The sequence below is a fragment of the Accipiter gentilis genome, chromosome 6 (genome assembly GCF_929443795.1).
Source record: "Accipiter gentilis chromosome 6, bAccGen1.1, whole genome shotgun sequence".
Lineage (NCBI taxonomy): Eukaryota > Metazoa > Chordata > Aves > Accipitriformes > Accipitridae > Astur > Astur gentilis.
The window spans coordinates 7,043,275-7,067,636 of NC_064885.1; the positions used below are offsets into that span (position 1 = coordinate 7,043,275).

The window sequence follows — 24,362 nt, forward strand, 5'->3', positions numbered from 1 at the left end:
CCCAGTATTGATGGTTTTCCTCGGAGCCTCTGCTCCTGGCCTGATCCAACCAGCTCCGCTGGCACTGGAGGGAAGGTTCCAGCTCCCGGAGCTGCAGAACAGCTGGGAAAAAGGCTGCAAAAAGCTCAAAACCCAGAGTCCAAAGAGGAAGAAGCAACATTTGGAGGTTTAAGCATGAAGAAGCAGCGTTTGTAAAGTCAGTCATAGGTTTTTGGGGTGAATCGCAGGCTTTCTCGGTTTTTGGGCACTAGAGATGAGCTGGAGCCCGTGGTCGGACCTCGCTCTCCGTTGCCCCGATGGAACCCAGCGAGATGCTGCGGGCGGTGAAGTGACCTGGGACAGAAGGCAGAGTTAGTGCAAAACCTGCCCCGCACGGGGCTGATGCCAGCTGCGGTCCTTGCCCCGGGCATTTCTTCCCCAACACACGGCTGCGGGACCGGGGCTCCAGCAGCATCCCATCTCATCCCACCAAACCTAGTGGTTTCCAAGCTGGGACAGCAACGATCCCGCTGCGGGCACTTGGCACGGATGGGGCAACCCCAGTGCTGTGCAGGGATGAGTTACGCATGGATGCCCTCCAGCTTTTTGGAGCACGAGGAGCATTTTAGGGCCAATTCCCAGAGTGACACCCGTGGCATTCAAGACACCTTCTCCAGTTGCTTCAGCCTCTGGGGTCTTGCCCGAAGCGGTGACACACGGGCAGGGGGGTCCCGTCCCACTCGGAGCAGCCCCACAGGACTGGGAAAGAGGCAACTTCCCGCTGAACCCACGCCTGGGGGCAGGACGTCGCACAGGAAAAGGGAAAATGTTTAAATTGGCCTGAAGCAACCCGTTTCCACCCCCGGCCCGTTCAGGGATGCTGCGGTGTGGGCAGCTGAGAGCAGCAGCATTTGGGGGGTTTTATGGGTTTTGGTGGGTGATGCAGGAGCAAACCTGCTGGGAGGAAGCAGTTGGATCCTGTTAGGTTTTGAGTGGGTGTTTTTGGCGCTTTCTTTTCCTTCCCTCCCGGCCGCTGCACCCCGAGGAAGCCTTCGTGCTGCCTTGCCGCGGTGTTTTCTAAGAAAATTGACAAAAAACACAAAAGGGGAAAAAAAGCCCCAAACCACCAAACCTTTGCAGATGAATTTGAAGAGTATAAAAAAAAAAACCAAACGTGTCTTGAAATGATATGCAGCAGATTGAAATTTCATGCTGCAGCCGGTGAGGCTGGGAAGGGGCTGGACTAGACCCGGCCTGGGATGGGGGAACGGGGCTCAGCCAAGCACCCGGGAAGGCAAGTCCCGTTGCGGTGGCACCAACCGCTTTCCCCGTGGGACGAGGGACACCAGGTGCCCAATGCATCAGGATGAGGACTGGGATGCCACTTGCAGAGGCATCAAGGTGCTCGTCCTGCACATTTCCCCCAAACCCCACCTGCTTTCTGCCCACCCGCGGCATTTCAGAGCTCACCACGTGTTGCCGTGTATCGCTGTCCTGTCCTGGGGCAGTCAGATAACTGAACGCATCTAGTTAACAAAAAAAAAAATAGCAATTTGACTCAGGCGACAAGGCCTTTCAGCCCAGTGGAAGAGCAGATGCTTGAACCACAGCTGCCGATAAAAGACCCCGGGTTCATCCCGGCTGATACCCTCCCTCCTTGAGAGGCAGCACACGGAGCAAAAAACTTGAGGGTCCTTTTAGACCTGGCAAAAATATCTCTAGTCCAACAGAGCACATTTTTTAAAGCCTCTAGAATGTCTCCAGGGGTTCGCTTTCACTATATATATAAATATATGCATATCTAAAGTATGGGAAGAGCTGGGAGAGCAACCCCCACATGCTCACCACTGAGCTGGATAATTTCAACAGCTCAGACTTTCTATTTTTGGATGCCTTTTTCTTGACGGCGTCTGGTCTGTAACAAAAGGGATTTGCTCCCCGAACCGACACCCTGCGACAGAGGAGCCCAGCCGCCCCGAGGCAGCCGCCAGTTTTGGTGCTGAGGAGCGAAGGGCGAGCGCTTGGGGTAAAGGGGGTGGTTTATCCTGAAGGAGTCCCGAGGGCTTGTGGCTGGGAAAAGCTCTCCTTGGCCAGAGCAGAGCCGGGGCAGCGGGGGTAATCTTGGGTTTAACGTGCCCTTCTCTGCCCCCCCGATGCTTTGCAGACCCCGCAGCCCATCGCCGGGGGAACAGGTTGGGTTCATCGAGGCATCGGCCGCTCAGGGGATGGCTGACCTCACCCGGCACCCCGACCCCATCATGGAAACCTCTGGGCTAGCGAATCTCTGGGTAAACCTTTACTCTTAATTTCACATAAGCACTGCAGGGTTCAGAGACTGAGGCCAGGACAGAGCCCAGCGAGAAACCGCTCCTCCGCCGGCTCCTCCGCTGCGAGAGCACGGCAGAGCAAACGCTCCAGAGGACCTGCAAAAATGCCCCGAGCTCCAGGAGCAGCAGCCAACGTGTATTTTAATTCCGTATCTTTTAAGAGGAAAAAGCCAGGCAGTGCATAAAAAGCAAACCCAGAAGGAGGAATCGCCCTGTTACAGAAACACAAATATACCAGGTCCCCGATGTGCTGCAGCAGGCCAGCGCCGACGAGAGCAGCAGCAAAGACACCTGGTTACTCGTTTCCAGCTGGGACGGATGGTTTAAGCTTATCCCTGTCCCCCCTGTGCTGATATCCCAGGTTAAAGCCCCACTCCACGGCCCCAGCGCTGCCCTGGCTCACATTAGGCATCACCACCCTGCAGCCACATCTGGCTGGGAAGTGATAGGGCATCCATGATTTTTTGGGGTGAGAGGTAGAGGGCTTTTCAAGAAAACAGCTGGGTTTGGTGTTTTTTTTTTCTTCTCTCTCCCCCCCCCCCCCTTTTTTAATTTTCTTAAAATGAACAACGACCTCTCTGCCTGGCCCCATAAAAGAAAAAGGTTGGGTGATTCCCACCAGCTTCTCTCTCGCAGCTCAGCAGGGCACCGAGCGGGACCAAGCACTAATTACACTAACGGGCAGTGAAGCTGCCCATTAGAAGGAGGACAAGCGGCGGGATTCACAAACAAGGGCTTTAAACCCCAGCGGCACGGCGAGCCCTCGCACTCGGTGCCGAAGCTCATCCGAGGTGACCGAAGGCACCGGTGCCACCACTGCCACCCTCCTGCACCCAGGCACTGCCTCGCCAGCCACCTCCGGCACCGGCTGGGTGCTCCCGTGCAGCGTCACCCATCTGCCTCCCCAGGCTGGATGCAGCACAGACGCTGGCGAGAGCCGTTCGGAGGATGCTTTTTAATCCCCCGTGTACCAGCCAGTGCAGCCACAGCTCCCATCGGGCACTCAGATGTCTGCAGCATCCCCGAGCCCTCCCTGCAGCTCCCTTCCCAGTTTCGCTATTTGCATCGAGTCCTTCCCAATGATTTTTTGGCTTTCCCATCTCTTTTCAGATGTTCTCTCGCCCTCTTTGGCTGGTTGTCAGGCCAGCTTTATTTTAATTATCTTTAAAGTTTAACAGCATCTAAGCTACCTTTGCTGGTTGCTTTTATAAACACTGAAGTTAATAAAATAAAGATCCTTAATACAGAGGGAAATCAATTTAAGCAACATGTTCAGGGTGACTCTTGCTCGTGGCAAGCAAAAGTTCGTGGGGCTTAAATGTTTCCTAAGTGCTTGCTGCATTTTAGTTGTGCTTTGGCTGCAGCTCTGATTTTTTCAGCACAAGCATTTCTTTTTGCTCAATAAAAACTTTGCAGCAGGATTTTTTTTCTGTGGGAACAGAAAATATTTTCTCTGTCAACGTCTTGGGCAGCTCCAACCTAAACAACGCTGCCATCAACTCCCTCCAGGATGCTGGCTGGATCCCAAACTCGGCCTCCATAGCAGCCCTTTGGAAAGGGGGCTAACGTGACCGTCCTCTCTCCGGGAAGGTTATAAAATATCACTTGTGGTTTTAAAGGGTACTTTAGATTCTTTAGAGAATTCCCTGGGCTTGTCGAGGGGTGAGGGGGAGTTGGATGGATCCAAGCTGCTGTTGAAATATTTTAAAGAGTTTTAACAGCCCAAGGAGAACCAATTCCCTGCCTGCCTTGCTCCAAACCCCTTCCCCTTTTACAGGATCTCACTCAGGAACAGGGATCCCAATCCCTGATCTCAGTACGGCATTGGGAACGTTGGGTTATCAAGCTGGTGGTGAGGAACCGGTGTCCTCAGGGCAGGATCTCACCGCCCGGATGAAGACATCGCTCTCCCAGGCAAGGAAGAGATATGATGCTCATTTTGGTACTCACTGCTCATTCAGCTTTTGGTGGCTTGCCAGCTGCCTGCTCCCTGCCCATGTCCCCACCATCAGCTCTACCACTGCGGTCACTTTGGGACACAAATTGGGTCTTCCCTACCAACACCTCACTGATGCGGAAAGGCTGGTTTTGGTGTCCCCGAGTCACCCTTTGCAAACTCTCTCGCTGGGATGACACCAAGTGCCGCCCTCTCCCCATTTTCCTTGAGTCACGGGATGCTCCTGCACATGTTGCTGTCATGCCACTTGAAATCAGGAGAGCAACGTCCACGTACGCCAGCTCAGGATCTGCTCCCACAATCGCATTTTAAGCGCAAGAGGAACCTGCGTAATTTAGGTTTCCTGCATAAACATGACCCTCTGATTGCCATTTAATAAATTAAATGAACTGCTTCTCGGGAAAGCGTGACTTTCCCCTGCTGAAGGGGACACGGCCACCAGCCCCACGATGCCGACACGCCAGCACTTGGCAGCCCACCTACAAGGGAACGTTTTCCTTCGGCTTCATGGCTCAGCCCCATCCTCAGACTTGATCTTGTGCCCAGTTCAAGAGCAGAGGTGTTTTCATTAGAAAGTCATTTCATCACACAGTTCAGCTCCCCGTTACCTCTGCTACAAGCGATGGGAACGATGTGCAGCGTGCGCAGGACATGCCTTCGTGGTGGGGTAATTCCCAGGGGCGCAAGGCTGTGATGTCTGGCAACTCCTCGCCCGATGAAATTCCTAACTCGACTCCCTGTAACGAACGACCTCCAGGCGTTCACCGCAGATATCCGAGTACGTGGTCGCGTCGGGACTGCCGCGGGAAGGGGACAGCCCCAGCTGGGAGCGGAGCCCACGAGCAGAACGGACACCCGTGTGCCCAGAAGGACGGGACCACGGTCACAGCAGCACCGCTGCGGGTGCGGCCGCCCCGTGGACACCCACACGCTGGTCTCAAAGTGTGGGGAAAGCCGAGGGCTGCAGCCTCCTCATGAGCTAGTTGTTAGTACAAAAAGCTTTTCTCCGTTATCCGTCAGGATGCACAAAAACGTTAAAAAGCTCTTGGGCAGCGCTCCTGGCGTCAGGCTCGCTGCAAGCCCAGCCGATCGCTCCCCTCGGGGTCCCGAGAGCTTTGGGGTCAAAAATAATGGCCTTTGGTCAAAGAAGAAATCAAGGCAGAGAGAAGAGAAACAACTTCCCCGAGATCACAGGCCTGTAGCAGAGCTGGCATTTGCTGACCGAGTCCAGCTCCGAAGGCACTACGCTAAATCTCCTCTCCTTTTGCTGATCGGGTGGTGGTGGAGACCCAACGGAAAGCTCTCGAGGTGGCAAACGCCGACCCCGCGATGCAATCCCCTCCCCACCTGCACCTCGCGACCCTGCGCTGTTCCACGCTGCTCATCTGTGGGAATGGAAATAAATCTCTAAGAACAAAGAACTGACCTCCGGGAACCGCAGGAGCTGAGTATTAGTGCCTGCCTGGTCACTGTGTCATCCTAAAAGGACAATAGTTGTCACTCAGATTTAAATGTAAGGCTTTATTTTTGTGGGTCAGAGCATGAAGAAGCAGCTCCTGCTGCCTGCTGGGTGGTTAACTTGTGATCAGCGCCTGCCTGCGCTGGAGAGGGGTCAACCGAGATATTTCCATGAGTCCTCCTCAATTCCCAGGAACATTTCATAACCACAGATGTTTTTATCAGCGAGGCAAAGCTCATGGGGCGAGACGCTATCTGTTATTTAGACCAACTGGGTACAGTTGCAAAAAACCCCAAGTTTTCAGGCACACAAGATCATCTTCATGCTCCTTTTGCAGTACATCTTTTGAAACAGCCTGGCATGTCCTTCGCTCTGGGAGCTGGTACCAGGAACAGGCTGGAAAAGGCCTGTTATGGGTAGCAGATGGAAAATGAAGAAAGAAAAGTGGGAAAAGCCCCAGCTCAGCCAGGCTGAGGTGCACACGGGCTCCCCCAACTCCCCTTCCCCCTGCCAAAGCCCAAAGCGTTTCAGAAGTCACTTGAAGAACAAGCAGTAGCTCCCAGTTGAGACCGACGCTTTTGAAGCCCATGTCCAAACACAGGGAAGTGGATTTCATGCCTAGGAAGCGAAGCATTTTCCGGGAATCAGAACATGCCGTTCACAAATTGTCATCGCAAAAAGCTGCCACCCCAGGGAGGCAGAGGCAATAAAAAGTTTAGTCATAGAAAATGCAATACAGAAAAATTTGATCCAGAACAATCCCACTTTGGGTTGGGTTAATTCAGCCCTGGCTTGACTCAGAGGGGCCGAGCACAGCCAGCATGAGTGAGTGAACGGTTCTGTATTTCGGGCCAAATTTAAGGCAGTGGAGAGGCACTACGGATTAATTTGGCCCGTGGAGTGACATTAAGCAAAACTCAAGAGAAAATGGCGATTAACATCACACTGAAACACCATCTTATCCCAGCAGCATCCTGCGACACATCCTTCCTACCAAAGGAGCCTCTTTTGGAACAGACTCCACTCACTATCGTAGCTGCGATGTGCAGGACACGCTGCTAATGCCGAGCAACTTCATAAACTCCGATTTCAGGCTCAAGCAACTGATGAAACCACTGGCACAATGCAAAATCCTGCTGCGATCCTTGCAAGACCATCCCCTTCTCTCTGTCAACATCCCAGAAATAAAGCATTTGCACTGTGCCAGAGCCCCGAGCACCCACTTGCAAAGGGGCCACGCTGCACCAGGCATGGACGGAAAGGTGGAAAAGGGAGAAAAACCCTCAGTCTGCTGCGTCTCAGCTCTTAACGAAAGCAGCCTCTGCCGCTGCGCCCAGCGAGCAAGCGAAAACATCCCGAGTCCGCAGCGGGAGGAAGGGAAAGCAGACTGACAGAAACACCGAGGTTGGACGGGGAGCTCGGGAGATCACCTAGTCCAACTCCCCCGCTCAAGCAGGGTCAGCCAGGTCTTCCCCCTTCAACTATGGGTTGGGAGAAACACACATTCCCAAGAGGACAAAGAGCAAAGTACGGATTAGGCAGCCTGCAGCTCACCCCGCTCCCTCCGAGCGCAGCCTCCGAGACATCTCTGGGACCAGCAGGAATTTGCTCCGGGGCACACGCTGACTTCAGTCTGCAACAACTAAGCTGTGTTCTAGTTAAATTTCTTGATTTTATTTCTTCTAAGGTATGACAGTTTCAAAAATACGTCCAGTTTGATTATTCTTCATGTGTCAGGGGTCTGCTAGGATTACAGCAGCTGCAGACATCCACCCCTGACGCTGTATCGTGATGTGATCGGTTAATTATTTTAGGGAATGATTCTCTACCGGTGTAAATCGGCCTGGTTTGATCAACTTCAAAAGCAATAGCTTGTCTGTGACCGGAGGAGATGTTAGTAAATAAAAAGTTACCTACAGAACTGTTTATGACAGGACCTTTTTAAAAACATTTGCATAAACACTTTTAAACCTCAAGACACTGTAGATGTTACTTAACCCTTTCAGCACACCAACGCATTAGGCTTGAAAGCCATTTCAATGTTCTACTACAATGTTGGTTAAAGACACGCTTCAGAAGAAAACCTGCCCAAAAGAAAACCTGCTTCAGAAGAGAAGCAAAACTCCCAAATTTGGGGGTTTGCTTTTTCTAATTAAGACTACACACCTTTGTCTAGTAAATATGCTACACAAATACAAACAAAATGCATTTTGCTCCCTGCAAGAAAAGGAGAGCTTGTCAAATTCTGCATTTCAGTGGTGGGCAACAGCCTTACACACAGCCCTGGCATGGCGCGACCACCACCAAAGCTGCTCAGCTCCTTGGTAGGGATTTCTTGTATCTTCTACAAAATTCCCTGTGGATATCCGTTTCCAATGTACCCATTTCCCTTTTCGCAGCACCAGAGCAGAGCCAGGTAGGAGCGGCATAAAACAAAGCTTCTTGCTAATAAAACTTTTCCAGCGAGGACTGCCGAACGACCCTAAGGAGAGCTGTCCTTCTTGGGCTTGAATTCATGAAAAGAGAAGCCACGACACCTCACAAACAGCTTGAAACCTCAGGTAAATTCTGGCAGCTTGTTCCCCCCTTCTCCCAGAGCAGCGCCGAGGGCACAAGGGCTGCCATAACCAGAGCTGTCAATCTGCCAAGACCCAAACACGCGATACAAAATAAAAGTGAGGAACACGCAAGAAATGAGAAAGCTAAAAATAATACGAACTTCTTAAATATTCAGAAAGTGCCGAGTACTCTGCCCTTTTCTTCTCAAAACTACAGACTGAGCTTTTAAGTGCCAAATACGCACGTACGCTTTCTTGTACCCACGGCGCACCAGAGGGCCGCTCTCTTCACACCGTCTTCTCTCCTTCAAAAGAGCTAGCAGGGTACGTTTACTGTGTTAGGTAACTGATTAGTTAAGAAAACAGAAAGCAGCCTTGGGAGACAGGCCGATGTTTTATGGAATATATAGGATACTGGAAAAATGGTATCACGTAAGCAAGATGACATTTGCTTTCCATAAAGCATTTCTGAGTCTCGGGTTTCCAAAGAACACACCCGAGAGTAAACAACATAACGTGAAACTTGCTCTCGGAGCCAGAGTCATTCCTCACCTGTACTTACACAGTCAGAGAGCACAGACAGTAGATTTAAAAATGATTTTTTGATGTAATGCAGATGTCAAAATCCCAGATCTCTTCAAATGTTACTTAGTACTGCATTTTTAGGAAAATTATAGTTTACGTACCTTAATTGAGACTGAAAAAGCTATCCATGCATTTGCACAAGTTTAATATATGTATCCATCTGGGACTTATTTTGATAAAAAGGTTAAATACAATAGCAAGTGAACAAGTTCTTGTATCTTGTACAACAGCATACAACAGAAGACAACATGGATGCTGGCAAAAATCCATTACGATAACAAATCAGCAATTCCCAAGACGGAACATCCAACTTCAGAGATCTGTTAAAATATTCTTGCTGGCTAAAGATACTTGCAATCTGGTTCCATCTGCTTTTCATAAGTTTAGAACATGCTTCAATAACTTAATTTTAGAAAAAGACAGATAAAAAATGTAAATGCAGCCCAAGGCCACAGCATGTCAAACAACATCCGTGACTGCTAAGAGTAAAAATGCTCATTTTAAGATTAACTGCATGTCATTCTGTGATATGATCTACTTATCTCTTTTGTTTTGTTGCACATTTAGAGAGAAAAATATATATTGACGTATCACAAAAACCACCAAGGACTTTCCCCGTCTAATACTACACTTACCCAGTCAAAACCTACCTTTAGTCTCCAGCCTTGGAATGCATTTAATATTAGATAAATTATCTCTGAGAGATAACAAATATGTTTGCCAATAATTTCCTTTCCTCTCCAAACATCAAAGAAGCTTAAAATACCATGGAAATGCGTATCATAAATCCCACACACACTGGAAGTTATCACTCCCTTTCATATACGGCACAACTAAAGCTCAGAAAGCGCAAATTCTTTGCGTAAACACACAAAATAAAACCGTGACAGAAGCAGGGAAAAAAAAAAAAGTCAGATATTCTAATTCAAGGTCTTATATCTTGTCTGTAAGCCACAAAATTCCCAGGATGTACTTCAAACTTTATTTCTATTTCCAGTACATTATAATCATTATAAAATAATCATCTGCAGTCATAGTATAAAACCAGTGCCACGTATGAGTCATGACTTTATGTACATATACGTAGAGATACAGAAATGATTGTTATAATCATCGATGCTTTCAACATTAAATACTTGATCCTGAAATCTTTAATCAGACAAAAGCTCAGTACACAGAAAATTCTGCTTCAGCCAGGACTGATTCTCATTCTTCTGAACCAGATTAGGACTTCACTTCAGCGTTGACTCATTCATTTATTTCACGGTCGACAGCATGTTCACAAGACTGTGACTTGTCTATATATAAATATTGGAACAAACGTTCAAAGGGAAAATATACACCCCACGCCTAAATGTTCTTCTCTTTCTATTACTAAGAGCCTTGACAACATTTGAGTCCAGAGCCTCAACTGCTGTAAACTGGTCCAACTCAGCTGATTTCAGTAGCAATATGTTGATTTAGCTGATGATCTGGATCTCTCTTTTATCAAGTACAGACTGTCAGACACCCTTGAGAACAGTTACCCTACCAACAGATCCTCTTGCTTCCATGATGCCAACAGCTTACTTGAAATTGTCTGGGCAGATACCAAGCGGTTCTTGTACATTACTCTATGTTCCGATTGCCAAAACCAGCCCTTTTCACAAACAGCTCCGAAAGCTGGCTTTGTATTGTAGACTGTATTCTGAAAACCAGTTGGGCAATTCAAAAGCATATGAAAGCAATTATAATTACAGTACTGCTGTGATAATTAAAAATTGCCAGCTGTATATAAGCCTCTTCAAATGTACAGCTGTTACATGGGTAATGGAAAAAATACAAAAGCTTCAGATTCTGTGCCCCATAATTTCTCAGACTGCGGCATTACAAACTCAGTTACTACCATCCCTGTTTATGACAAAATGCCAAAACAACAGAATCCTTTTCCATGCTTTCTTGTAAACAATTGGTTCCCTCATCACCTCCGAGTAATAAAAATTGTAACACATTTTACAACGATGTCCAATACAAGAATAAACTGGTATCAAGTAAAAAAACCAGAAAATATTAGTTGATTCTCTTCTGCTGAAATTGTTGCCAACTTTGGCCCCGATGTCTCCTATGCTTGGTCACCTTTGTCTTCAGTTGCCATTGCCGAGTCCCTCTGTTGTTCTTCTGGATCTCCTGGAAGAATAGTGGTGACTGTCTGGAGAAGTGACTCAATCTGCTCTTCTGTTAGCCTTTCCTCGCTTTCTTCTACCATCTGCAGGTCAAAAGATAATCTATTGTAATCATTAAATCCATACTTCCTTCCTCAGCTCCAAACAGAAGGACTCAACTAATTGGGAAATACTGTTCTCAATGGATGCAAAACATAGTCTGAGCTCATTACAAAAGCATTTTACAAAGCAGAACTCTTACAATATTTAAAAAAAGAAAGAAGAGCTCCATTGTTAACCACTACAATTGGCACTCCATAATGAGACCCTGCTTTCTTTACAATGAGGAAAACAACACACTCAGAACAGGCTGTCCTCCCTGGTTTCTCCTAAAGCCTCTCTCAACCTACACATCAGTATCTTGAGCCAGGCTTTTCATTTAGCTCACATGCAGACCTACCTTCCAGACCTATTTTCCCAAGTTCCTGTGCTTTCATGTGAGAACTGAAATGAGATAACCTGAGAGTGATTACCTGAACCTTGGTATCTTATCCAGCACCTAGACTATAAGTAATCAGGCCATAAAAGAAACCACCTAATCCTACAGCAGCTATACTTCATTGGAATTTGCTTAGATTATGAGATTCCTGAATATAAAGGCATATAAAAGCTCTGAGCAACACAAAACATGCTGTCACGAATCAACAATAAAATTCCGTAAGATTAATTAGGGACCTACTCTCACTATGGTGCTGTGGGAACTCTTATATCACTGCTACCAGTAAAAACAACTGCCCTAATTTATAGGCAGCTGTTAAAAGGAAAAGCTTGTCAGAGTACTGGAAAAGCAAGCCAAAAGAACTCTTCAAACAAAAGTGAAACCAATTAGGATTGCGGGGTTCGAGATTTTCTTTTTTATACAACGTCCTTTAAAATGTCCTTTGAAGAGCAGTGATTTATATTAATTATGGTTCCAAGTCAACACAGGTTTAATCAGTTCTAGCTAAAAATTGTCAGCTATTCAGATGCATCTTGCCTTCTAAAAAGCAGAGTGGTATATTCAATTAACTTTTTTTTTTTCTTCAATGTCCTATGAGCCCTCTTTGCACAATCTGATCATCTTTCATCAGCCATTATCCACAGACCCTTGACAAGAGGAAAGCGAGCATGCTAGAATCCACTCATGTAGCAAAAGGCAGACAGTGAATATCCATTTGCAAATGACTGTTTCTGGGGACCATGCCGATCAAAGGATGAAATTCTCTGTGGAGTGGCTTTCCAAGCATGGTTAGTTCAAAAACTACTGTAGGACCCTGTCTGGAAAAACAGCCCTGGCTCTCATTACCGCCAGCTGCTATACTATACACTACGCATTAAAACATACTAAAAATCCTCCTAACATTACCCTTCTGTGTAAGCAACTGCTGCAGCTACTGAAGTGGTATCGAGTAATTGCCTGCTAGACTGCATTTCAGAGGTGATCACCTCAGCAGCTTGACTAGCAAACCTTGGAGCATCAACATTATACAATAAAGTACGTTACAGCGTGTACATACACTCTTTGTTGCCAATACTGCTGACAAAGCCATCGCTCTACAGATGACCTATGCTATTAAATTTTGAAAAGGATTATCAGCCTGGCTTTTGGATTGGATTATAGTGTTATTAATTACTGTTACATTGAATTTTAAAGGCGACAGCCCCATAGCAGCAGGAACTGTACAAAGAAAAAAGCCCATGTCCTTTGGACAGGCAGTATCACTTAGGGCAGAATGATTTATCTCTTAGTGCCCAATGTCTCCCGCATTCATTACCATCCCACTGCTTTCTGATCTTCAGAAAAATGGCACCTTCCCTAGTTTAGATTTGATTTACTGGATCACATGAAGTCCACCCCTCTCCCCATTTAAATTTTATCCCTCCCTATATATCTCCTTTCCCTTTCTTCTCCAAACACTTTCTCCTTCAGGTGCTTGCTTCAGGTAGCCAGAGCTAAACACAAGGATTTGATCAGAACTTAAACAGATAATAGAGAGTGATTTCTAGATCAGCATTGACTCTTCTCAACTTCTGTATTTAAGGCAGAGTATACTTATGCCAGTGCCTAATCACTGCGTCTTACGTGCTCCCCAGTGCGGAAAGAGTAATTGCCCCAACAATCACGTTGATGCCATTTGTACTGGCGAGCACGGAAGCCTGCAAGACTGACAAACTGCAGATCCAACTTGGGACACTGACAGATGATCTCTGGTGGTTGCTCTGGTAGTTTAAGAAATCACACTTTACCAGAATGTTGATGAGAAAGAAAATAGTCTCTCATGTTTCAGATGCTTTGGTGCTCTAACTGATGTCTCATTAAACTGTTGAGAAAAGCATCTTTAAAGAGAGATGCCAGGTACCGCACTGAGGAGTGGGTAATGTAGCTCCAAATTCCCTTTGGTTGACAGATCTGTAGTCTCTGCCAGAGGGAAGCTGTAATTCCTTAAAATACTGCAGCAAATTCATCAAGGGCTCACCTCTCAGTGCCTCTGAGCCATGCATCCTTACTGCCAGCTCTCACACCAGGAACTACCCACAGACAAAAACCTGCCTTTGGCAGGATGGACAGCTTATTATTCAAGTTCATGCTTCAGCGCTATTTTGCTGTGATACTATTCCAGAGTTCAAAGGATCAAAAGCATAAACTATAAAAATCAATTTTTTTCACTCTTCAGGGAAACAGCCTGAGCAGCAACTTATGAAAACATAAACAATTAGGAAGCAGCAAAGCAGCACGCCAAAAGGAAAAATTCAAAAATTTTGAGAGAGCATGTAGATAGAAAGACAAATGAAACTGTCCTAAAGGAAAACAGATATCAAGGGAAACAAAAGGTCACTCAGAGGCTTATTCTAGATTCAACACACGTTCACAGAGTCTTCTGATTTACAACTCTTAAGATAAAATACTTTTGCTACTGATAGTACTAGGAAATAATGTAATGATGCTCAGAAGAGAAATTATGTGTAAGAAAAAGCCTAAGAGGCAAAAAGAAACAATTGTATTCGAGTACCTACATTTCCAGCAAGAATTTTACCAATATATGAAAAAATATCAAAAAGCCTTGCTGACCTCTAACTTGCAATTGGCTGAAACTGCTCAAGCAACAGATTCAAACCATAAGCAGTCAGGAATGCAAAGTTTATACTAAGGAAAACAAAGATGCGAATGTTCTTAATAAGCATATGACATAAGATGTTTATGTTGGCAGTGCCACGCATACCAAATGGAAACAGATTATCCTCACAGATGATGCCATGTGCAAAGCGTATGGTATCATCAACCAAAGCTCCGCTGAACTGTGTATTTTCAATATTCAGGGATTTGTGCAATAACAGAATTGGACAATGTTACAGTAACACAATTTATAGATAAAAAGCACCCTGATGTGCAGCAAGACAAGCATGTCTCCTCCTCAGGGCTGAGAGCAAGGATTTTCTTGAAAGGAACACAAGGGAAAGGCGGTAAGCCATGTCAGCTATGCTGCTTCTTGTAATAAATAATTCCCAAGCTGATACTGCTTTTCAGCATTCAAGTCTATACTATCCCAAAATAACTACGGTGTTTTTGTAGCAAATGTTACAGCATACCAATGTCATTCGTACATATACACAGTATGTATTTTCTATGAAATGCAACCATGTGGTCAAGATCAACTCAGTCAAGTCAGGCCTTAATAATAACTTCTATTTCACTCAAACTAGTAACAGTCATTAAACTCTCATTGCAATATATTCATACAGTAAGCAATTTTCACATTTCATTTCCCCCCTCAGCTAATGCTTTAAACAATATAATCTACAAGACAACCAAAGAAGGAATCAAGGAAGGAAGCAGGAAAACTTTATTTGGTAAATTAACTGGCATAAAATTCTTACAGCTAAAAAAAAGGAGGCATGTTCCTCCTGCAGCTAATACACACTCTTCAAGCCTGAGTACCTAAATTTGCTTCTTACTTTATTGATTGATTTACTTTATTGCTACAACCAGCCAGATCTTCAGAACTGTAGAATACATACAAAATATTCAGAAGGCAGCCAAAGCCACAGTACTGCTTACCTTTGAGAGCAATGCTACCTTTATTTAGAAGTCTAATAACTAATTTTTCACCTCTTACGCACCTTGTACCTACAACTGTTAAGCCACAGCTTATGTATTGATTTAATTTCAAGTACTCAAGAGGTCTGACTAACCTCACTGGACTGGAAGCTTAGAATTAGGCAAACATTTACTAAATGGAGAATATGTTAAGAAAAGGATGCCAATTCTGTTCTGCCTCCGCAGATATATCTAGGCATGGGCTTTCTAACACAGCAAAATGAAACATGCATCCAACATCCATCACTGAATCTTGCTACAAGAGAATGAAAAGACAAATCGCTCACCAACTGCAGAATTAAACACTGGCAGATGCCTTGCTCAGTAACATAACTGCTACTGGGAACCAGAGCTGTGCTTATTAAACAAACGTGTATGTGGATTATTTCACTACCATGCAGCCTTTCCCAGCTGCACATTTTAACAGTAGCTTTTTTTAATTGAGCACTATGTATGAATTTCTCAGACGAACAAAACAACCATAATTATCATATCAGAACATAATAATAGCATTACATTAAGCAGTAAGTCACTTTAAACCTGCTGATAAATTGTTATGACAAAGTCATTTTCAGAAGCTTTTATTTATTGAGAAGGTAAATCAGAAAGTAACAGCTAGCTTGACTATCAAGGTAATTTCAAAGATTAAAGTGATTATTCACAAAATTAATGTGCATATCTGTAGGTTCATAGTGCTACATACACAAGTACAAAATATGAACACATATATATATATACACATGCATACTGGTCTAGATTTTTTTTAACTCAGTGAAACAAGGACAAAGATTTTAGGAACATGCTTTCCCTAATTATAACCATACCTTATCTTTTCTGCTTACCCAAGTAAAAGCAAAGTATAAGAGACCTCATCATCCTCACTGTGCTTCTTTTAAGCTTTCAGTGCTAATGTTTATTTCATTCAGCCTCCTGAGACACAACAATACACTGCAAATGTTGAAGAATAAATAAAGCCACACTGAAGAACCCTAAAAAGTTCTGAGAACTGAGAAACTGTCTCAAGGATAAGTAATATTTGATGGGTAACAAACCTCAGCATCACAGAACAGAACAATCTGTGGGTTAAAAGCTATTGTTTATTTGAATAATAAGCTAAGAATTCTATTTAAAAAATAACGAGTAAACTACTGCAAAAAAGCAAACAGGGGTTCTGAGCACTTCCAAAGCTATCAAGCCCGTAATTTAACTCCAGTGTAGGAGGTACATATTTTATGAGAAAATGACTGCTACTTCCTCCTTTGAGCAGTAATTTGAAATTGTTCAGCACCAACATGCTAATAGAAAAAAAGCACATAAAAAAGAAATAAAATAAAAGACTGAATGATTGGATTAATGTCCCTCAGAGATAATTAACCAATTATGCAAAGTGGGAAAATAAAATGTTTAAATCCTCTAACATCTTCCATTTTCCAGAAGAATACTTCACATTGTTATTTTCTATTCAACAATGAAAGACAATCTGCCAGGCTCGTTATGCAGAACACATATCATAAGGTACAAAGCTCTCTGAGATGGAAATCTAGTTTTAAAAAGCAGAGAATTAAAATCTACTTTTCCATTCAGAGAGAAGAATGTGGAGCAATTTGTTCCTTAGAAAAGATGATGCTTAATCTTCAAACCCATCACGGTTCAGCATTAAGTAAAGCTGGACCACTGTCATGGTTAGATCAACATCACTGTCTTTTTTTTTTTTTCCTCCTATGTGGATCACTGAGCCAGGAACAACATATGTTAAAGATTAAAACAGGAGGTCAAGATAGCTGCAATGTGTACAGTGCTTTACCCTGTGGGATATGAATTAGAATTTCATGCTCATTTTTTTGCTATTGTTGTTTGAAAATAAATCCTGGCACACAGTCCAGAAAAGACAAATATGAACAATTACAGCAATTTATGCATAAAGACAAAAAAACTTGAGATCAAAAGATCACAACATAAATTTGCTTTTTAGCTTAAATATGATTTTATCAGAATTGATTTATCATTTGCATACAACTAAAGACAGGGAATTTTATGGAAGGAAAGTAAAAATCCAAAAAGCTGGAAAGGCAAAAAAGCAACAAGCATTAGTAAATATAACCATCCTCTCACATCAGCTATTAAAAGCCTATCAGATAAATTTGACTCCATTCCATGGACAGGCAGCACTAAGTAAAAGTTTGAGACCAAAGCCATTTGAGCAAGTGAGAGACAATTGATTTGCCTATATTATATGAAGTAGTCAGAAGTTTTCATCATCATTTATTTCTGATTCATTTCCAGGAGCAACTTAAATGCTTTTGAGTGGCAGGGGCAAGTTCAATGAAAAGAGAATCAAGGCAATTTCAGACCTAGTATTTACTTCTCTGTAGGTTGTCTCTCATCCATTGACTACAGTGAATTGACTTGCCTGCATGAAATCTCTGTATGGGTAATCTCCCTCCTGACATCAAAGAAGAAAATGCTGGTAGCCTCCACTGCTCTGCATTATTTTATACTCAAAGATGCTCAGAGAAGACAGAGGTTTTGTGTGTTCAAGGATGCTGCACTGCTACAATCTCCTTCCCCTGTCCTCACTTAAAACCAAAATGATTCAAGACAGCAATCAAACAGCAAAATCATTTCCTTGCTATGGCTCCTAGTCTCTGTATTTCACTAAGAAAAATGGCCTGCAGTTTCCTAGCAGTTATTGAGCTCAAAAGACTTTGATGTGCTTTGATGAAAGAGTAAATGTACTGCAATTTTGGGGAGGCTTAATTTAACACAGTCTTAACAATCCAGTTAACTTAGATTACTGTAATGCTAGTTTTGGAGAAACATGCCCTGGGAATTACAGGACTATTGCAATGGAACAGAAGTAACTGCATCCCCAATACTTCCATGACGATACAACTTCAGGCTAGTTCCCAAATGTATAAATATTACATTTTTAACATGCTGCTTTTGATCATTAGAGAAGGGTTACGTATCAATAATGGACAGACACTGAACTCAAATCTCCTATCTGAAAGTTTTAGCAATGAGTTTTATCTAACTTTAGATTATTCCAAGGTTTGTGACGTCAAAGTGGAACACTCTACAGAAGCCTGACTTTTAATATAAAGACCAAAGTTTCTTATGCTTGCCTCCTGGACTTCAAAACATGACACAGGAGAAAAATTACTTTCAATATATTATGGATAGGTAAGATAATGAGGAACTAGGTAGGGTAACGGGGGGGGGGGGGGGGGGGCTGGAGAAGACAGACAAAACCACACAGTCACCTGTAAGCAGCAAAAGATTATTGCATTTAAAGAAGAAAAGGGAAAAAAAAGACTGTATATGGCCTATATGGGAATATAATAAATCCGTGTCTAAGCACATGAAGCTAACAAAGGTATGAGGCAGGGTCCACATCACCACTTATGACTAACTTCCTAAGCAAAGCTCCTGAAGCCTTAATGCTCTTGGGTGGGTTGATGATCGACACTGATCTCTTCAATCACAAAACACAGTATTAATTCCTCAGCTAGAAGCATTCTTTTATGAGATGCCTTCAGCATTATAACGTCTATTCCTTGGCTATGAAAGAAAAATAGTCCTACTGGTACCTCTTTAATCCTCCCCTTTTTTGCAGCAAAATATGATCCCGTTACTACACAGTTTGGTTTCAGGATAAGATTGTAAACAGATGTTCTTAATGTAAGAGATCCTTATTAAAAGAATATCCTCATTATAAGACTCTCTATTACCACAGGACATTGTATTCCTAAAGAGAATTCCTATTTCTATTTAGCAACAATCCCTCTTTACATCAGAATTATGCTTAACATATTGACAACGGCCACTTTCCATCAGAAAGTCTGTTTATATCCATTTCTCATCCTGCACCACTGGTCAAAATTCCAGATCAGTCATTACTCATTCCTTTTTAGCGTGTTTGATTTTACTATAACATAAACCCCTGCCATCAAAACAATCACATCATCACGGCTGTCAAAAAGTGAAGTACTTGATTACAGAGCCGCAGCAAAAGGACTCAGGTTAAACATATTCTTAGTTGCAATACTGTAACTAACCTTTAATGACTGCATTGGGCATTTTCACTATGTGACACTGAAGCAAACGGAAGTGGAGAGTCTGTCTGAGAGAAAGATGGGCAAGTCTCTAAGGAGCTCTCAGAGAGGAAGCAGAGTGGATTCAAAACCATGAATGTAAAGATGTGCATAAAAGGATACATTCAATCACTGACCATGAGAAAGTAATTATTCAATTGATCTTCAAGGTTAAAGCTGCTTTCATTTAAGCTTTGAACAGTCAGGAGCATTGTTACTTACCAGCTGTATTTCAACTGCTGTCACAGGCCTGTGGTTAAGCAACTGGAGCTTTTCTGCCCTGTTTAAAAGCACAGCATAAAACAATCTGCATTACTGTATAATTTGAGGGTCTCCTCAAATAACTGGTAAGATGCAAATACATTCCTGATAATTTAGGGATAAAACGCCACTGCCAAGAATAATTCTGACTGGGTTTGCAGTGTGGTTTAATTGCCATGATAATTTGGATATTTTCAATACAGTACTTTCTTGTGTGTTTAGACATAGTGCTGTTGCCACCTCTAGTCTAAAGTGGCAAGACAAAGACCCTTAGATCATTACTGTACAAGCATTAACAAGCACTGTTGCTTTGTTAAAAGCTGTACAGAAACGCTAAACAACTCGTCAAAGATCACAGACTCTTTTGCTATGAACACACAACCACAAGAACAATTATCATACCTAAGAAGTTACAATCCATCAGCCAAATGGCAATAACTTGTTTATTCTCTTAGCCCATTGCAAATTCAAAGTTAAAAAAAAAATCAGCTTGAAACCACTTGTCACATATACTCTCTGCAATCCACACGATTTAAGCCGATGCATTTTTTCACGTTTTATTACAGCGGACTGAGGCTGTATTTTATACATGTATATTTGGGCAAAAATATATCTTCATCTGTTCCCATGCAAATCTACTTTTTTGTTGTGTTTCTACAACCATGGGGCACCATGCATCAAACCAGATGGGGGACTGAGCTGGACTGTGAAGATAACCAACCTCTTTTCCCTGGGTTGTTTTTGACTTGGTTCACTGCACAGTCCCACAAAGACTGGCATGACCACCAGCAGCAAGGTAGCAAAGACACAGAAAATGCCAAAAAACCCCCACCACCCTCAGTCAGTGCCTGAGTTGTAAAAGTAGGGTCACTTATTGTGGTTTAAAATACAAGATAAATCATTAATTAACAAAAAATCAAATACTGTTCATGCTCTAAAGCAGACAAAAAGCGATTCTATGCATTCAGATTTGCAGTCCTATGCCTTTAGCACAAAAGCACTTCAATCAATATTAACTTCTTTTGGTCTGACTTCAGATATGAACTGTGTTGCATCTGTGTTTTTAATAGTTCAAATTCCATTCTCCTCTGCCTACAAGGAGGAGAAGTCAGTAAAACTTGTCTGACTTTGGTACTTAAAACACAAAACAGTTTAATATTCAGAGGGACTGGTTTAGCACCACTGAAGCCAGTAGCAAAATTCCTGATACATTCAGAACCATCATCAAGCTCACCCAGCCTCACTGTTTTTCTGGACTGATTTTAACCAAACAGCTATTAGCTCTACTTTCTCATCAAGAAATCACGAGATCTCACAAATGTCCATTTAAACATGTTGATCATTAAAATAGAAAAAAAGGGGTACGAGGGAAAAAAATTCATTGACATTTAAAAAGCTTTTTTTTTTGAAGATGTGATCAAACAAGTTCATTAAATTCAATTCACAACATTTACGCAATAGCTCTGCAGCCAAAAATTATTAATTTTATACCCTACTTAAATAGAAACAATTCCAAAACCAAAGTAAAAAACAGCTGTCATATGCCAGTAATGCGTATTTCATTAATTTCAGAAGCTCAAAACATTAACATTGACCACATAATAGCAGCATGGCTAATGATCTGAGCCGATCTTTGTGTTTTAGAACAGAAAAGTGCAATAATACAACGCTCCTAAAGATAAACCAGATGTTTAAAAGGTCGTATGAAACAGTAACAAATGCACTTTTATAATAAAAACATACAATTAAAGTATAATAATAATAATAGATACAATGAGTAAAGGAACTTGAACGTACATTTTGGGGGGTGGGGGAATCTTGAATGATTATTACACTTGGCAGTGCTAGGTTAACGGTTGGACTCGATGGTCTTAAAGGTCTTTTCCAACCCAAACAATTCTATGATTCTATGATTACTTGACATACAGCCTCTCCTAGCAGCCATCTATGTTTACGCAGCACATCTTTATTGCACACATTCATGCATTAAAGTGAGAAGTGACAGTTAACATGCATGATCTTCCAGTCTGCGATATAGTAGTGAACTACGATTTTGAAGTACTAAAGCGTGGAATTTATTATTATTTAAAGTGCATCTTTAATGTATATTTAAGCTGATTTTGAAGAGTTTTTCCCTGGTTTATTGGACCTGTGGGTGGTTTAGAAAGGAAACCTTACAGCTTTCAAGAGAACACAGATCTCTCCCATGCAGGTGTTTACAACCAACAGGTCAATGTCTGTGTGTCTGGATATACTTCAGTGATACCATCTCATTTCAAATGGCCTCCAGCACTGGCTGCCCTTGAAATCTAATGCCAGCTAACAGTTTATAACATTGTCAGGCACTTCAATACTTTATCATTCATGTATGTGCACCGGTACATGTTCAAAGACCAAGGTGCTTACACTTCTCAGGAGAAGCCTTTGACAGGCAATGAACTGCTCTGGTGTGTACATGCACACGTGTATATGTGTCAAGAGACTGAATTTAACACCTAAGGCAGCTGACACCCAAACAGAATAAGACCCTTTATTTATCCACTCAACATGCCAAATGAGCAGCACTAGCATAAAATTTTCCTGGCTGATGTCTCCTGAAGGAAAAATCCTGTATTACCACAGATTGGATGATCTAACAGACCCTCTTCAGCTAAAAGGTCCATGATTGCAAGTGACTTAGTGATGGGAATAGGACTACGGGAGACTGTGGCTCAGTAAAGACAACAGCTTTGCTGATACCAAACATGAAGTTTTATTATACCAGGGGGTTTACTGATGTGTATTCACAGTCCTAAAGAACTGAAAACAGCTTCAAAGAAATTACACACTGTTATTTTTAGACCCAGCCTGCTGGTGACAAAACCAAAATCCTAAAAAAGAAAAGTTTTTAATTGTTCCACCTAGTCCCTGAGCCATTCTGCCATCCTTTTTTTAAAATGCTGGAAAATAATTCTAACCATGACTTTCAACTTCAAAAGTAAAGCTTGCAATTTTAAAATGCAGCATTCGTGAAATATTAACAATTCACAACAGAAAGCTCCAAGAAATCCTCCTATATATTCATTTACCATTAAAAATTCAACATCTTGAATTACATTTACTTTACAAATGTACCTATTTTTTTCCTCTCTAAGTTTCAAAATTGGAAAAGGGGATAAGGAATTAGGACTTTATAAAGGAGAAAAAAAACCCCAAACAACTCCTTTTTACTCAACCACAGAACTGTTCAAAATGTCTGTTTAAAAAATGAGCTCTAACATTTTGGGTACCACCCTATCCTTTTAAACTTCTTTTCTAGTTCTACAGAACCACATCAGAAGATTTTTCGCAGTCTTCAGAAAAAGCCTGCAATAAAGGGACATTTGGCATTTGGATAAATGCCAGCAAGTGTGGCAGATTTCACATCAGTTTCAGATTTCACAGCTAAAAGATTATTTTTGCTGAAGAACAGGAAGATATTTCTACCTGCACATCAGCATTTGCCCTTCCAAGCAGGGCCATCAACCCACTCCTCAAAAAAAAAAAAAAAAAAAAAAGTGCCTAAATAAGTTCCTAAAGTGTTTTCTAAGAAACACCAATTATCAAATTAGTTCCTCAAGCCTGCCCACACTTATTTGTGTGTCTTGTATAAAGTAGTAAGGACCACTATTCCCATTTTACAGACAGTAAGACCGAAGGGGAATGATCAAGCAGTGACTGCTTTAAAGGCATTGGGTTTTGGAGGTGTAAGAATGGGGAAGAGATGTGGTCTCCGAGGAGAAAAGGAAAGGCCCTTGAGACAGTACACTGCAGCAGACGTTGCTGTATTCTCTGAAGGCTCCACTGAATAATCCTGAAAAGGATCGTGTGGTCATACCCCTGGCCAGACCTCCTCCTTCCTCTTGGAGATTTTGTAGTGCCCCAACACGGATCTGTCCTTGCATTCATGTAGTGTAAGGCACATCCAGGCTGCAAAAATACAGGAGGATGCTGGGGAGAAGGTCCTTTGTGTCAATTATGGTACAAATCGGTATTTAAAGGCGATTCCCACTGTAGTGACTACGTTCCCTCTTCCCTCCAGCAGAGTAACTGTTTACATTTTTCCTCCCCCTCCTGTTAACAACCCCTTGGCAGCACAGGGTTTGGTCTTAAATTCTGAATACTGTGATTTTACAGACAACACAAAGGAATCAGAAATAGCTTGGTTAGCCAGATTTATTAGATTGCTTTGTTTTGGAGACTCAAGGATGAAAGCCAAGTATGTTTCCATTGGTGGGAAGTGGTGAATACACATCCTTTGTTTTCCCATGCTAATCACTTATATCTATTTGGCAGCTGTAAAAGCATGGCTGAATTTAACACTGAACCAAGAGCACCACTGTTGGCTGCTTTGTTGTCAAAAAGATAAGGTATTTATAACTGCTGCCATTTACTACTGTCATAAGTAATGAAAGGAGAGAAATAAAACCTTAATATTGACAGGAGGCAAATACTGAAATCCTTTAGACCAAAATTAAAATTGAGAGCAGGTCATTTAACGAATAAATGAGAGAAGAACCTCACCTTTGCATTTTTTGCCATAACAGCAAAAGTCCTAACAGAGCAGGGTGAATAATATTAAGTAACATCTTCAGTGTACAAAAATCTGGCCAATTCATCTGAATGAATATATGACAGATTTAGTGCTTTTTCCTCACGAGCTAGGAAACTGCCTGGTTCAGTGCCTGGAGCACTTGATGGAGGTGCAGAAGCTGGCACTCTGGTCCTGGCTTTCAATGTTATTTGCTTTATGGTCCCTGGCCAAGCACGTGCCTGTGCCTCAGTTTCCAGACATCTAAAACAGAGAGAACATTTTCAGCTCTCACTGGAGAGCTATGAGGATATCTA

The 24,362-nt window shown here is 42.8% G+C and overlaps 1 protein-coding gene across 7 annotated transcripts in view; it reads right to left on the minus strand.

Annotated features, from left to right (window-relative positions):
* Positions 1-9,828: 9,828 nt before the first annotated feature.
* CRCP (CGRP receptor component) overlaps positions 9,829-24,362 on the minus strand; it is a 62,010-nt gene continuing 47,476 nt past the window's right edge. For all 7 annotated transcript variants that reach the window (XM_049801749.1, XM_049801750.1, XM_049801748.1 and 4 more), the window contains 2 exons: positions 19,458-19,515; positions 9,829-11,110 (listed from right to left, as the gene is read on the minus strand). In XM_049801749.1, the coding sequence (XP_049657706.1) occupies positions 10,967-11,110; positions 19,458-19,515 (202 nt within the window). In that variant the 3' untranslated portion in view covers positions 9,829-10,966. The remainder of the gene's footprint in view (positions 11,111-19,457; positions 19,516-24,362) is intronic.